The sequence below is a fragment of the Salvelinus alpinus genome, chromosome 3 (genome assembly GCF_045679555.1).
Source record: "Salvelinus alpinus chromosome 3, SLU_Salpinus.1, whole genome shotgun sequence".
Lineage (NCBI taxonomy): Eukaryota > Metazoa > Chordata > Actinopteri > Salmoniformes > Salmonidae > Salvelinus > Salvelinus alpinus.
In genome coordinates, this window is record NC_092088.1 from 66,046,990 (window position 1) to 66,063,492 (window position 16,503).

The window sequence follows — 16,503 nt, forward strand, 5'->3', positions numbered from 1 at the left end:
GTCAAAACTGCATTTCAAGGAATGGCTCCAATATTATACTGTATTTGAGTTGAAATGCACATTTAGGCTATTGATGGGGGGGGGTTACAAATACAGCTCTACAGCTTTTCTATTTAGAGCCTGTTTGCAAGTAGCAATAATCCATATGTATGAACATTTTTCAGGGGACGACTGTTGAGAGATAGATGGGAACTAGGACCAATATTTACATAATTGATTGATATAAGTTGCTATTGAAAACGATGATTTATATAGACAATTATTTTTAGTGATTAAATATGTATGATTTAATTACATTCACATTTATAATTATTTCAAAAGCTAAATAAGACCATTTTCCTTAATTTGAATTATTCCAATCAAATCCCAACTACAGTGTAATGATTACTAGAGACAGTTTATCAGTGAAATGAGGAAAAACTGTGACGTTGCAAAATTACTTCAAGGGCTAGGGCTTTGAAGTGTATCAAGCTGAAACAGTTTATCAACTACCCAGAAAGTGTATGACGCAAATAGTTAATTGGCTTGTGCTTGACATGTCTCATATTTGGCTTTTTGAATTGAACACACTCAATTAGGTTAGGAGAATGCAACATGAATACAGTTATTTCCTTTCCCATCAAAAGTAGATGTGTGATTGTGTATATTAATGATATCCTTGTGGAGATACTTTACTTACAACTCCCAATGAATAGTGGTGAATCTGGTGGCAAGTTTGCATTGTGCAAACAGCCATACATGAAGTGATTTGTCGATTTGAAAATGAGAGTGGACAAAGAGGCTGTGAAAAGTGCTGATGCGATTCAGATATGCCTGTAGCCACTCTAATTGCTTACATATTTTACACTGCATTCAGACACCTTGGGTGAGTGTGCGCTGGAACCCAACAGTAAACAGCTCAGGGACGACACAGTGGGAAGTGATTTTGGCTCTTTTTTATTAACACAAAAGCAGGGGGAGACACGCAGCGGTGAGGAGGGTAACATGATTTATTTGGGGCAGTGACTAGAAACGCCACACCTGCCACTATGGGCTAAGTGGAGGTCCAGCAGGGTTATCCATCCGTAGGGAGAGCCAATTCCTCAAGATTCCACCAGCTAATTGAAAATGCAGCTTTTAAAACAGAGATTTAATAAACTAAACATCAAAGCTGGTCATTTTTCACCAAAGCGCCTCAAGGAAGACAGAGCCAAGTTCATTAAAAGGCTCATTCAGCTTTGTAAACATTGGTGACAAACTCTCTGTTTTTTGTGGCACAACTTCCAACACACTAAATATCTCTTGGCTTCCCGCTCCCAAACCCCCTTTCTTTCTCTCCGAGACATTGGCTCTATCATAAGAAGAAAAAGAGTAAGAGAGCTCAACTGCATCTTCAGTGAAAAATGACAGATATCTACTGTTAAATAACTTTCTATTTGATGACTCATGCTAACAGATTAATAACTTTTTATTTTCCTTTCTCTCTTTGGAATTGAAATGCTTTTGTTGTTTACTTTCTCTTTGTTGGGGTAGGGGACTTCATGCCACGAGCTGGGGTGGGGGACTTAAGTCCCCTAGGAGGGGTGGGGGACTTGGCACCGGCTGGAGAAGAGACATGAGCAGGGGCTGGGGAAGGAGTGACAACCTTGGGACCTGGGATCTCAATAGGACGTTTAGGTGGGATAATCGACTTGGGCGTTAGAGTTGGTTTGGCCTGAGGAATCGTATCACCGTGCTTGTAGATGCTCACAACGATATCCACAGACTCTCCTCCATATTTGTTCTGCACCGTCATGGTGTACCTGCCAGAGTTTTCCAGGGACACACCTTTGATGGTGAGACTGGCAAACTTTCCGGACTCGAGGGACACCAAGTACTGGTCATCGGGATACACCTCTGCACCATTTTTGAACCAGGTGACTTGAGGTTTTGGGTCTCCGCACACTGTGCAGGTCAAACTCAGGGTCTACCAAGCGGGGCAAAGGAATTGAAGGAATGGAAAGACATTGGTTACCAACACAGATATAACAGAAGAACATAGAATGTTGCTTGTGTTGTTCTCACCTAAGCAGTGCTGTTCTTTAATTTAATCAGAGTTTACTATGTTTATCATGTCCTATTTCCCTAGTCTCTTGTCTTTGCCTTACTGAGATGAGCATGTTTCTCAATCCGCTGGAAGAATCCCCTCTTGTAGCATCAAGGTAAAATAACCAATCACACTACAAACAAGTGTGTGTAGTCACTTTGGAGAGACGTGCCGGTTACATTGACCTTTACAAGTAGCTCTATTCTGCCATTATGTAAACCATATACCTCTATGACATGTCTACAGAATACTCCTAGCACATACATCACACTGTATTTCTTTCATAAGGACCCCAGTTTATGCTTACCCCACAATATTTCATATGCTGTGTGAAACCAGACATGAGGTGCTGTAAAAGGCAATATATCTGCACAATCTTCGCCCTATGGGTGATTCTCTAGTGCGGTGTATAATGCAACTGTAGGCTACAATGGACTCAATCAGAAGGCTCTCCAGATTGAATGGAAATTGGGAGCATAGACATCAGCTGCATCCACCTGGTTATGATAGTTGACACTGACTTTCCCAATGTGTTAAATCATGTCTGGTTACCTGTTCTAGCGTTAAATATATTCCCATAATTGTATTCAATCGCTAAATAAAATGTAAATTACCTTCTTCTCCATGATGGTAACAACATCAGGCAGACCGCCCAGCACTTTGCCACGGTCTAAAAATGTAGATATCATATAATCACAAAATTGTCTGAATCAAAAGATTTCCCACAGAGCCACGATCTAGCATTATGACAAGAGAAGGTACTCACTGGCTTCAGCATATGCTTCCTCTCTGGAAAACAATAGAAGAATGGCATTGTTAGTGAGTTCATTAGCACAGTGAGGCGTGCTATATTTCACCCCAAGACTGTGACTCCGTACACATGTTCTGCTTTGCCAAATACTTTAACACTATGTAGGAATCCAAGCTGCATTTTAGCTGAAGGAACGTGGCATTTATACAGTACCGATGCCCTACATATATGTGCATGAAATGAACACTGAACAGAATTATGACGTGATTATCTTACTTTAGTGTTGTGAATTCCGCAAAGGCTTTATCGTAGGCTGTGAACGAAGAAAGAAAAGAGAGGCTACAGTTGGGCTTTTCATAATGTTTCATTAATGTTACACCATACAAAACCAATTTTGAAGTATAGATGGAGTAGCCTACTTTCTTTCTTTTTGTTGCTGTACTTACTGCTACTTGTCTTGGAGACACAACAGCAGTGTGGCAGAGACATATCGTACCTCAATATTGTAATGTTGTTCTGTTTTGCCTGAAATAGCTAATCCTCGCTCACTCATTACTGTTTCCAGACCACAAAATCGCATCACCTGTCAGGGACCAGCCCTTGATTATGTTTGCCATCAAACACTATGTTGACTAACTGAAGTATGAGCCAGGATTGCACCTTTAATATTGTTGTTCCTGTTATTTCATCCCCCGGATTTGCCTAAATATGCAGCTTGCTTCTGTGTACCCAGCTGCAGAGATGCTAGTCTAAGACTGTGGCAGGACAACAGTCGTGTGGGCAATAGTTAGAGATGGTATGCAAAAACTGCAACAGTGTTTAGTAGTTGGTCATTTTAATAAAGATGTGCAGTGATCTCATTACTGTGGTCCAACTGAAGACTCCACCTCATTGATATACTGCCAGAGCAATGATAATGATATACAACCTCTGCTTTTTCTACATTCAGATGTTATGTACACGTACTAAGATGTTATGTACACATACTAAGATGTTATGTACACATACTAAGATGGTATGTACACATACTAAGATGTTATGTACACGTACTAAGATGTTATGTACACGTACTAAGATGTTATGTACACATACTAAGATGTTACGTACACATACTAAGATGTTATGTACACATACTAAGATGTTATGTAGACATATTAAGATGTTATGTACACATACTAAGATGTTATGTACACATACTAAGATGTTATGTACACGTACTAATGAAGACAACTACAAATGCATGTGAACATAAAAAAAAAAAAAGGAACTTCATTTATCAGGTTTATCATTTCCAGGTTACCATTATCCTGGTATTGTCATTGAGGTTCATACATGCTGAATGTGCTAATATCACTCTTTGATTTCATTTATTATGCTATTTGCAAGACTGACGGAGAAGTAGGTTGTTAAAGTATAGGTACAACAACATACATACTCAATATCAGATATCGTCTGACTTACCATCTCCAGAAAGGTCAATGGTGCGACTGTAGGTGTTCTCCGTATCTATTATCTGGATGTGGTACAGACCCTTATCCTTGTCTGTGGGTTCAAGGATCTCCATAATGGCCATGGCAGGGGTACCTCCAATATGCACCTTCTCAGAGTGAGAGAGTTTACTTTCCCTGAAAGGGTAAAAGGGGAGGAACCGATGGAGCATAAGTATTGTTTTTGGAATCCATTGTGTTGGATTGAGTAGGTCCCTACTGGTTTAATCAAAGAGCAGTCAATGAAACATGGTATCAACTGAAATTCACAGGTAGCTCGATGAGGAATTTATTAGGAGAACATAAAAAAAAACATAATATGAAATTGTGATTGATTCTAATGAAAATAGTCAAATGTCCAGATTTCTCACATAATAAGTGTAACTTTCTAGTAGTTTATCAAATATTGACCTGCTACAATTGCTGTGCTGGACCATTTGAGCATCATCATTATCTTATTTATGTGCCATTGCCCTCTTGGCAGTCAGGGAGGTCCTGAAATTTGCCCAGCTCAAATTTGTGAGGAATCATGGGAAATGGTAGGCTTTGTTCATTCATTGTGTGAAATTGTTGCCATGCTGAAACATGCTCCCCCTGTCAGTGCCATGCACACTGGAAGAAAGTAAAGACCTGAAGCAGCTACTTCAAAATGTTCATACAGGGATTAGAAGACCCACGCATGGTTTAGCTGAAACTGGTTTGCCTTACACAAGCTGCTGTAACCAATGACTTCCCACAAGCCTGAGGGAGTGTTTTTTTTTTTATCCTGTAGCTATTCTACTAGGTACAGTAGGCCTGTATAATTGTTTCCAAAAAACAGATAATTTGGGAAAATTGTAAATATGATAGATTTGTTTTGTATAGATAGTGTGTGAAGAGAGGCAGTCTCTAGTCTCCCTTTTGTGTCACTCATTTTCAATATCCACCTTTTTATAATAATCTCAAATCATGTTTACATGCCTGGCTCATGTTAAGCCTTGGAATAAAACCTTGTGCGGATTCTATTTCCATAAACATTTCCATAATTTCTAATTATCTGCATAATTGAATAAAAAAGCACCCCCCCAAAAAACGTTGCATATGCTTACGCATGCAGCCAATGGATTTTCATCTCCTCTGTGTAGTATTTCATGTGGCAGTGGAGCTGAATGCCTGTTGCAGTGCAGTGAATTGCCAGCTCCGCTGCAGAGGATCCTGGAGAGAAAAAAAGGAAAAACCATGCGTTCTTTAGTGTACATATGCTGACATTTATGTTCTATACTTATCTTAAGCTAACATATCTTCTTAGATATATACAACTTGGGTATTTGCTGTGGTTTACTAATTGGTTGGCCTGTGCTGGGAATTGGAATCAGTGCAATAAATGCCGTAATGGAGATACGACTTCTGGCTAGGATGACAGGTACTGTATAGATGTTACTTGCAGCCCAGTTCATGAGGGTGTAGTAACAGGACCCTCGGTATGCCCAATGGCTGTGCAATCCTCCTCATTAGTTGTGCTGTACTGATTTAGCTGCACTGAGAAAAACCATAGAACTGTGTGAGGAACAAATTATCTGCAATCTAACGATCAAGTGAGTCTAACTGATTTCTTGCACTGGTTGAATAACAAGCAGAATAAACTGATAACAAATGTGTTTTAATACTAAAAAGAGAAGTGACAATCAAGAAGATATTAGTACCTACCAGCAAGTTTAGAAAGCTTCTCGATTATTTCATCAAAGGCTGTAAGAGAGATGTTGATAAAGCAAAAGTATGTTCAAAGTATGTTTACAGTAAGACAATATTTCAGATGCAACATAATATAGTTTTCATATTAATATTTACCATGGCCGGATATTTCAATTTGGGACTGATCCTTTCCTCTGTCATCACTGATGGTAGCTTTATAAATGCCAGTGGAAGCCTTGGAGAACTAGGTTGGATAAAAAACAAAGCACAATTTCAGGGATCACAATAGAATGCAGTCGATAGGCCCACCCTCTGCAATAGTAGCAGAGACCATGTAAGCTACATTAGCTGCCTTACATTGAGAATAATTGTTTTAACTTAGTAATTTCCTGTTCATATAATTGAAAACAATTGTCCCAATTTCATATAATTTTCTCAGCTCTTCTGGGACTTACAGTGCCTTCAGAAAGTAATCACACCCCTTGACATTTTCCACATTTTGTTGTGTTACAGTCTGAATTTAAAATAGATTTAATTGAGATTGTGTCATTTTTTATGAAAAATTAAAAGCTGAAATGTCAATAAGTATTCAAACCCCTTTGTTATGACAAGCCTAAATAAGTTCAGGAGTACATTTTTACTTAACAATTCACATAAGTTGCATTGACTCACTTAACATGATTTTTGAATGACTACCTCATCTCTGTACACCACACATACAATTATCTGTAAGGTCCCTCAGTCGAGTAGTGAATTTACAACACAGATTCAACCACAAAGACCAGGGAGGTTTTCCAATGCCTCACAAAGAATGACTCCTATTGGTAGATGGGTAAACATTTAAAAAGCAGACACTGAATATCCCTTTGAGCATGGTGAATTTATTAATTACACTTTGGATGGTGTATCAATACACCCAGTCACAACTAGCATACAGGTGTCCTTCCTAACTCCGTCGCTGGAGAGGAAGGACACCACTCAGGGATTTCACCATGAGGCCAATGGTGACTTTAAAACAGTTACAGAGTTTAATGGCTGTGATAGGAGAAAACTGAGGATGGATCAACACCATTGTAGTTACTCCACAATACTAACCTAAATGAAGGGTGAAAAGAAGGAAGTCTGTACAGAATAAAAATATTCCAAAATATGCATCCTGTTTCCAATAAAGCACTAAAGTAAAACTGCAAAAAAATGTGGCAAAGAAATGTACTTTATGTCCTGAATACAAAGTGTTATGTTTGGGGCAAATCGAACTGATTACCACTCTTTATATTTTCAAGCATGGTGGTGGCTGCATCATGTTATGGGTATACTTGTCATCGGCAAGGACTAGGGATTTTTTTTATATAAAAATAAACGTAATAAAGCTAAGCACAGGCAAAATCCTAGAGGAAAACCTGGTTTGTATTTATATTTGTATTTATTATGGATCCCCATTAGCTGCTGTTAAGGCAAAATTAAGGCAAGTATACAATTTTAAAAACATGACAAGGCATTCATAACAGATTTCACAACACACTATGTGTGTGCCCTCAGGCCCCTACTCCACTACCACGTATCTACAACACAAAATCCATGTGTACGTATGTGTATAATGCACATGTTATCATGTGTGTGCATGCATGTGTCTGCGCCTATGTTTGTGTTGCTTCACAGTCCCCATAAGGTGTATTTTTATCAGTTTTTAAAATCGGATTCTACTTCTTGCATCAGTTACCTGATGTGGAATAGAGTTCCATGTAGTCATGGCTCTATGTAGTACTGTGCGCCTCCCATAGACTGTGAAGAGACCTCTGGTGGCAAGTCTTGTGGGGTATGCATGGGTGTCTGAGCTGTGTGCTAGTCGTTTAAACAGACAGCACGTGCTTTCAACACGTCAGTACCTCACACAAACACAAGTAGTGATGAAGTCAATCTCTCCTCCACTTTCAGCCAGGAGATATCGACATGCTTATTATTAATGTTTGCTCTCTGTGTACATCCAAGGGCCAGCCGTGCTGCCTTGTTCTGAGCCAATTGCAATTTTCCTAAGTCCCTCTTTGAGGCACCTAACCAAACGACTGAACAGTAGTCCAGATGCGACAAAACTAGAGCCTGTAGGACCTTCCTTGTTGATAGTGCTTTTAAGAAGGTAAAGTAGTGCTTTATTACGGACAGACTTCTCCCCTTCTTACCTACTGTTGTATCAATATGTTTTGACCATGACAGTTTACAATCCAGGGTTACTCCAAGCAGTTTAGTCACCTCAACATGCTCAATTTCCACATTATTTATTACAAGATTTAGTTGAGGTCTAGGGTTTAGTGAATGATTTGTCCCAAACATAATGCTTTTAGTTTTTGAAATATTTTTTACTAACTTATTCCATGCCACCCATTCTGAAACTAACTGCAGCTCTTTGTTAAGTGTTTCAGTCATTTCAGTTGCTGTAGTAGCTGACGTGTATAGTGTTGAGTCATCCGCATACATAGACACTCTGGGTTTACTCAAAGTCAGTGGCATGTCGTTAGTAAAGATTGAAATAAGCAAGGGGCCTAAACAGCTTCCCTGGGGAATTCCTGAATCTACCTGGATTATGTTGGACAGGCTTCCATTATAGAACACCCTCTGTGTTCTATTAGACAGGTAACTCTTTATCCAAAATATAGCAGGGGGTGTGAAGCCATAACACATACATTTTTCCAGCAGCAGACTATGATCGATAATGTCAAAAGCCGCACTGAAGTCTAATAAAACCGCCACCACCATCTTTTTTTAATAAATTTCTCTCAACAAATCATCAGTCATTTGTGTAGGTGCTGTGCTTGTTTAACCCTTTCATGCGTGAGTTCCAAATATCTCTAACGGTCGCCCCAGCGTGAGTTTTTTTATGCACGTGATATTAGAACGTTCTCTCCATTCCAGAATGTGTTTGTTATGTAACAGTACATTTCATCCCCGCTGCCCTCAAACAAAAGCACGCAGCCTGTTTTTATTTGTCAATTTTAAATAATTTCTAACAAGTTTTTTATTTTCTAATAACAGTTTGAAATGAGGTGTGTTCCGCCTCATTCATTCACATAAAAGTAGTCATTTTTACTTTTGCGGACCAATTAATTTTTTTGACATTTCTGACCCGGACAAAATTCCCCAAACACTTCTCAATTGTTTGTGCAGGACATTTACTCATCTGCCGTCCTGCATACACGTGTTCATATTATTCCACCTGTCGCCTGCATCGAAATCAAAGTTGTTTTCGTTACCAATAATACCTTTGGAAATGTGTGCGTTTCTATCAAAGTGCCTTATTACGTTATAATAGTTTCTGCATGTCGTGTTATGTCGTTTCTACTGTAGCATCATGTTTTTGTGTATATTCCTTATAACCGCGGACACGCGATGTAACGTTACTCATTTCATAACATTTATGGTGTTATACTCAATGCTTAGGTAGCTAGCTACATTCTCCTATTAGCTCTGGAAAACAATGCTAATTGCGTCAGGGAAGTATTAGCATGTGTTGTATTTTGAAGCTACCCTGGCCTTATGACTCCCAAGTGGCACAGCGTCTCAGTGCTAGAGGCGTCACTCCAGACACCCATCTTCAAATCAAGACTGCGTTTCTATCAAAGTAAGTGCCTAATTACGTTATTGTGTCGTGTTATACCGTTTCTACTATAGCTCACTGTGTGAATGGAGCATAATATATTTGTATATGTAACGGATGTGAAATGGCTAGCTAGTTAGCGGGTACGCGCTACTAGCATTTCAATCAGTTACGTCACTTGCTCTGAGACTTAAGTAGGGTTTCCCCTTGCTCTGCAAGGGCCGCGGCTTTTGTGGAGCGATGGGTAACGACGCTTCGTGGGTGTCAGTTGTTGATGTGTGCAGAGGGTCCCTGGTTCGCGCCCGTGTTGGGGCGAGGGGACGGTTTAAAGTTATACTGTTACATTGATGCTGTTGACCCGGATCACTGGTTGCTGCGGAAAAGGAGGAGGTTGAAAGGGGGGTGAGTGTAACGGATGTGAAATGGCTAGCTAGTTAGCGGGTACGCGCTACTAGCATTTCAATCAGTTACGTCACTTGCTCTGAGACTTAAATAGGGTTTCCCCTTGCTCTGCAAGGGCCGCGGCTTTTGTGGAGCGATGGGTAACGACGCTTCGTGGGTGTCAGTTGTTGATGTGTGCAGAGGGTCCCTGGTTCGCGCCCGTGTTGGGGCGAGGGGACGGTTTAAAGTTATACTGTTACATATATATTCCTTATAACCGCGGACACGCGAGGTAACGTTACCCACCTTTTATGGTGTTATATTCAATCGTGCTTATGTAGCTAGTTACATTATTCTATTAGTTCTGTAAAACAATGCTAAATGCGTCAGAAGTATTGGCATGTTGTATTTTGACGCTACCCTGGAAAAATTGAAAAATATCTTATACCACTTGGTCGTTTTCTGAGTGCATTCCACAAAGCTGTTTATCATCCACTGCCCCCATTTTGAGGTAATAGTCAAGCACGCAGTCTGGTTTTATGTTTCTCTGTCTGGTTTGTTTCTCTCTCCCGTCAGGTGGTCCACCTTCCCTGTGGCCGACATGGTTGCTGTATGGACAGTGGAGAGGACATGGACGTCTCGTTTGTCATGCCACTTTACTGCCAGCTGTTAACATTTCTTATTTTGTATAACGGGTCATTTAGGATGGTAGTAGCGTTGATGAAATGCAGTCATAGCAGCAGAACTAGAAAGCAGTCTTTACTGTCACCAGGAATGTATACATTTCACTAATTGTGGTTGTCCCCCACTCCTGGCTCTCTCTTATCCTGTAGCTCCAAGGCATAGCAATTGGTCTCTACTATGTCTCCCACCAGCTCCTCTGTCAGAAACAACTTGAAGCACTCTGCCTCAGTTGGAAATGGCAAGGGGCGTTGCACTCCAGACTGGGACTCATCAAAGCAAACACCAGGGCCAGGAGGGGTGAAACAGCAGGGCCAGGAGGGGTGAAACAGCAGGGCCAGGAGGGGTGAAATGACTGGTGGCCTTCCAGCTACCACAGAACTCCTGTACTTCATCCACTGTTGGTATGCCTCCATCACCACCAGCATCTTCAAAGGGAACTGGGACTTTGTCAGTGGACAAGGGAAATTCAGATTCAGGGTTCTCAATGGCTACAAGGTTGGGGGGCAGCTCCTCACTGTCACTGTCAGAATCTGATTCCTGACTTTCATACTCAGACTCATTGTCAGAATTTTAAAAAATCTCCAGAATTTCCACATTTGTTTGTGATCTCCTTTTGAAAGACATTGCTAATGCTTCAGCTCATCTCACTAGCTACATACATAAACAACAACACTGAATGGTTTAGAGTGAGAGGGTACGTGGTTGACTGCCGGCACGCGCCACTTGTATCAATAAATCACTATCAGAAAATGTTTTGTGTGGCAATTATTTGTGTATTTACGGTTTTATTCACATGTTTTCAAATCTAGGTGACAAATCATGCATTCCGATTCTTGCACAGATTGTAATGGGCACATATTATGTGTGTAAAATACTTTTTTGAAGGTTGTACTGATTATGATGAGCTAAGCTAATTCCAGCTGTGTAGTCATGTTTGTTGACATTCAATGCATTCTGGGTTCACGTAATCGTCTGTTTGACCAAAGATGTTATAACAAAATGAGGTGAGTAAGAGTTCACTCGTTTTTTGAGGACTTCCGGAAATGAATGGTGGGATGTGAACGACGGTAGAAGACACACCCCTTCAACATGCATACTATAAACAGACTAAACTCATCTCTCTTCTCTTATTATCTTCGGTTTCTGTGAGGAAAAAAATGCATGGCTGCGCGCTGAAACTAATCGTCGGATTACTTTCGATTTCTAAAAAGTGCTTTACCTAATTATTTCGATCAATGGTGTGCTCACCCGTGATGTGATTAATTATACATAGTAATTGCTATTAGCTAATTCATATTGTAGTTTATGTCAGCCGAGAGTTAGAAAATATGACTGCTTGTGTTGGGTCAATCTTTCCTCAGCGCTAGGACAAATGTAGCCTACATTTTTCCGGTTAGGATGATTGTGTTATGCTATATATTCTTCTGTGAATATCTGAACATTGAATCCAAAAATAAACTGCTCACATTCTGGACATAACTTTGTAAGGACTGTGTTTGTGTAAATAGTTTCTGAAAAAAGTGTGGCCAGCTCAAACGCTGATTGTTGCGTCATTCGAAACTGTCCGTTCTAAACGAGCGTTCTAAATGAGTGTTCTAATCACACGGGTGTGATCGTACGCTTCAGGGACCACTGTAGAACGATCACACCCGTGTGATGGTATGTGTGAAAGGGTTCATGTCCTTCCCTATAAGCGTGCTGAAAGTCTGTTGTCAATTTGTTTACTATAAAATAGCATTCTAGACACTGGGAGGCAAATTCACCTTTTAGCAGGTTAATAACTTAAAACCCAAGTCCAAATATACACTGGAGTTGCTTACCAAGATGTTCCTGAGTGGCCTAGTTAGTTTTAACTTAACTCGGCTTGAAAATCTATGGCAAGACTTGAAAATGGCTGTCTAGCAATGATTAACATCAAACTTGACAGAGCTTGAAGAATTTTAAACAGAATAATGTGCAAATACTGTACAATACAGAGACTTACCCAGAAAGACTCACAGCTGTAATTGCTGCCAAAGGTGATTCTAACATAACAGGGGTGTGAATACTTATGTAAATTATATATTTCTGTATTTCATTTTCAATACATTTTCAAACATTTTGAAAAACATGTTTACACTTTATCATTATGGGGTATTGTAGGTTGTTGAGTGAGAAAGAAAATCAATTTAATATATTTTGACTGTAACACAACAAAATGTGGAATAAGTCAAGGGGTACGAATACTTTCTGAAGGCACTGTACATGTGGCCACTTGATGAGCAATATCAAACATGTGACTGTATGTCAAGCACAGGATCAGAGTATTCTTTTTCCATCTCATAGCTTTGTGAGGACATAGTATGAATGAGAAAGCAAGATTGCAGGGCGTGATTATTTCTAATGACATCATTGGATGTGACTGGTTTCTATGACAGCGGTGCTCTACTGAGGAAAGAGGCGTTCGTCTTCTTCCCTTCAGGGTTATTCCTCTTGTTTCCTATAAATGGCTGGTGTTCCTAGGACCGAGAGTCAAAACTCGTCTTGACTGCATCAGTGTCCGCTTCTCTGACTTCTCTTACATGATCACCAAATGTTTTGGTGGCTGTGTTTTTGTCTTGTCTTATTGTATAAAGCCAACCGTTCCCCTAGGAACTGACTGCATGAGCGTGTAGGCGGATAATACCCTCCTTCAACACAAACAATAGCGATATATTGTAGTACTAGCGACAAAGATGTCTGTCTGACTCTTGCTTGGCCTGATTGTGTCTAGATGTTTGCTGATGATATGGAAAGCCATACCTCTTCAATGGCTGCCTTGAGATTTCCAGCAATGGAGGTCATAGTATGAATGCACCTAACCCTGTTTAACTGGAATCCAGACGGTAAGGTCCTTCACTGTAGCCTATTATTAAAACTACAGGGTTTTAAGAACTCCATTGTGCTTCTGCCTATTGTCCACATAACAACTGCTATTATATGTAGTTTGTTCAATCTGTGTGTTTGTGTGATAAAATTACCAGGGAAATAGGAAGCTTGCAGGCTCCAGATGCCAGATTGGCTGGCCCTTCAGTGGTAATCTCAACGTCATCCTTGAACCAGTGCAGCGCTGTTTCTTTCTTCAGATTATCCACCTGCATTATGAAACAATAGACCCGTGACCCACAGAGAGGTGGACCAGCCCAAACAAAGAGGCATGACTGCACTACAACAACACCATCTGTCATCATGCCTCTCAACAGAGGGGAACAACGACTAAACTGAATCATGCTGACTGTGTTTGTCGTTTAGATTGGCATTAGCGATAACTCACGCCATAATTTCCATTTAATCTCTTGGCCTAATCTAATTGTACTTAAGGTGAATGTTTAATTACCTTGCAGACGAGTGCAACAGAACAGTCGTCCCCAACATGGACTGACAAAAACTCACTGAAGTGGGGGCCTGGAAATAGGGCAATAGACAGAAAGTGGGAGAGGGGGGATGTGAGGGAGAGAGGTGGGGGAGGGGGAATTTGGAGGGAGGGGGAGGGGGTCAAAAAGGGCAGATTTGAATGCATTGTTTTGATAATAACATCCTTGTATCCTTATAATATCCTTCTTGTAATATCCTTGTAACAATGGGTGGCTTATGGATTTGCAGGTGCGATAACAGTGTGTGGTTTCCATAAATAATGTGAACCTTAATAATTCATTATGATACCTAATCATCATCTGAGTGTACTGGCTGTTTGAAATTAATATTTCATTCAAATATTACTCAAATTAATTTCATAAATGTTTTACTTTTACCTTCTTTCACTCTGATGTACTCGCTCCTTTGGTGTTCTGCGTCTGCAAGAGCTGCCTTGAAATCTACAACCCAAACAAAGTGATACATGGGATACATCCTGGATACCTCATGGACCCCTACCCTGGATTAGAGCACAACAACTCCCCCACAGCAGACAGGCTCTCACCATCTCCGATTAGCACCAGAGAGGACTGGCCTCTGGCTTTGCCATCTTCGATCTGAACAGTAAAGGTACCCTCGCTATCCTCTGTGAAATGATCCAGCACAAACTCAATGATACCAGTCTCCACGTTGTGACTCGCATGATTTGGCTGAGAACACAGAGAAGAAGACACCAAGAAAGTTTACAGGAGAGGACTTTACTGAGGGAATATTGTGAATCCAATAATGTGGTTATGTTGTGTGATCTACTCTAGTCTTGGCTTTAAAAGGCTATTCATGCCATACATTGTGATGAGAGTAGAATGTCTAGTTCAAAGACAAAAAAAATTGTCTGTGCATGTTTTGTCTGAAACGACACCTCCTGTATAGTGCACTACTTTTGACCAGAGCCCCATAGGGTTAGCCTCCTAGGACCCTGGCCAGAAGTTGTGCACTTTATCGGAAAAGGGTTTCTAAAGAAGTGCACTAAATAAGGAATGGGTGTCAAAAGTGCACTAGGAAATAGGGTACCATTTTGGACAAAGACAATGTGTCCGTTTAGTGTTGACAGGAATAAGGAAGTGACTCTTACATCATTTGCTGAGAGCTCCTTGTTGTTAGCAAAGAACTTGTAGGTGACAGCAGAGGAGATGTGCTCAGCCTGCAGCCAGAAGCACATGCGACCACGCTCCAGAATCTTGTAGGCCAGTTGAGTCTTTAGAGGGATCACTGTGGAAGCAGGATAAAGGGAGGAAGAAGGTGATGCAAATAGAGGTAAGTTTTGTGATAGAAATTACATTTGCTCATGAAAGAAATGTCATTTGTTCAACAGGTATACATTTTCCTCTTCAGAAAATTAGAATAGGCTGTGATGAACCACATGCTAAAAAGTTGATGGAGCAAGGGCTGACAAAAACTATTTTCTGGGATTAACAGTTGTCTCCTTTATGTGGTTTACACGGATCTTACCTCATCACCAGTCTACAACGGCTCACACGCCCATACAGTATATGCAGATTGTTCAAGCCAAATCCCCAAAAATGTAATCTTCCTTTTACCCTGAGCTGTGTATTTCAAAATATAATTTGATGGGGACCAGAATGAATGAGATTGAAAATAAAAAATCCATATTGAATAAATCCGAACAAAACCTACCCGGGTGTCTGATACCATAGCTCTTTGCCAGCATTTTCTCCAGCTCTGTAATAGAGGTAAATAAGGGGAAATGCATTTCAGTATTCCAATGATCCAATATCTGTTTCGCAAATTGATTTCAGGAAACAGCCAAACAGCTTCCTTCACAGCAAAGCCTTTTTACATGAAACGTCATCGTATACTTCCACAGTAACAGTTATCTGCACTGCACAAGACCAGACATGCATGTACTGTATCACTAGATCATATCATATTTATGAATGACTGTGATAGGTGCCATTATTGTTTGCCGTATAATGAAGTGCTGTTGTGTTGATTTAGATGTACTAGTACAGTATGCATGCATGTATGGACAAAATCTATTTTATACCATGATATGTCCAGAATGAGGGTTATAAATAAGTAACCTCCTATTTATGATCCACTCCCCAGCCAGGGCCTACCTTCGGCATGGATGTCATGGCTGGCAGAAACACCATCAGTGTTAGTTACAGAAACAGAGAAGCAACCCACATCCCCCTGGTCAGGGTGCTTGAAAATAAGCTTGGAGCTAGAATGTAAGAAAAGAAAAGACACACCATTGAATATAGAGTCCAGGAGATATTTAGCACATCAATTGAAGTATATATTTTTATTTAACTAGGCAAGTCAGTCAAGAACAAATTCTTATTTACAATGACGGCCTGGGAACAGTGGGTTAACTGCCTTGTTCAGGAAGCAGAACGACCAATTTTTACCTTGTTAGTCGGGTATTCGATCTACTAACCACTTGGCTACCTGCTACCTATTACACATTTCTGAATCACTA

At 40.3% G+C, this 16,503-nt stretch overlaps 1 protein-coding gene across 3 annotated transcripts in view; it reads right to left on the minus strand.

The window, feature by feature from the left end:
* Positions 1-920: 920 nt before the first annotated feature.
* The window catches only part of LOC139571137 (myomesin-2-like), a 47,348-nt gene continuing 31,765 nt past the window's right edge, over positions 921-16,503 (minus strand). For all 3 annotated transcript variants that reach the window (XM_071393729.1, XM_071393731.1, XM_071393728.1), the window contains 15 exons: positions 16,139-16,245; positions 15,696-15,740; positions 15,133-15,269; positions 14,566-14,710; positions 14,399-14,461; positions 13,984-14,051; positions 13,628-13,741; positions 6,131-6,218; positions 5,990-6,028; positions 5,392-5,497; positions 4,278-4,441; positions 3,093-3,129; positions 2,832-2,854; positions 2,680-2,735; positions 921-1,945 (listed from right to left, as the gene is read on the minus strand). In XM_071393729.1, coding sequence (XP_071249830.1) covers positions 1,490-1,945; positions 2,680-2,735; positions 2,832-2,854; positions 3,093-3,129; positions 4,278-4,441; positions 5,392-5,497; positions 5,990-6,028; positions 6,131-6,218; positions 13,628-13,741; positions 13,984-14,051; positions 14,399-14,461; positions 14,566-14,710; positions 15,133-15,269; positions 15,696-15,740; positions 16,139-16,245 — 1,648 coding nt within the window. In that variant the 3' untranslated portion in view covers positions 921-1,489. The remainder of the gene's footprint in view (positions 1,946-2,679; positions 2,736-2,831; positions 2,855-3,092; positions 3,130-4,277; positions 4,442-5,391; positions 5,498-5,989; positions 6,029-6,130; positions 6,219-13,627; positions 13,742-13,983; positions 14,052-14,398; positions 14,462-14,565; positions 14,711-15,132; positions 15,270-15,695; positions 15,741-16,138; positions 16,246-16,503) is intronic.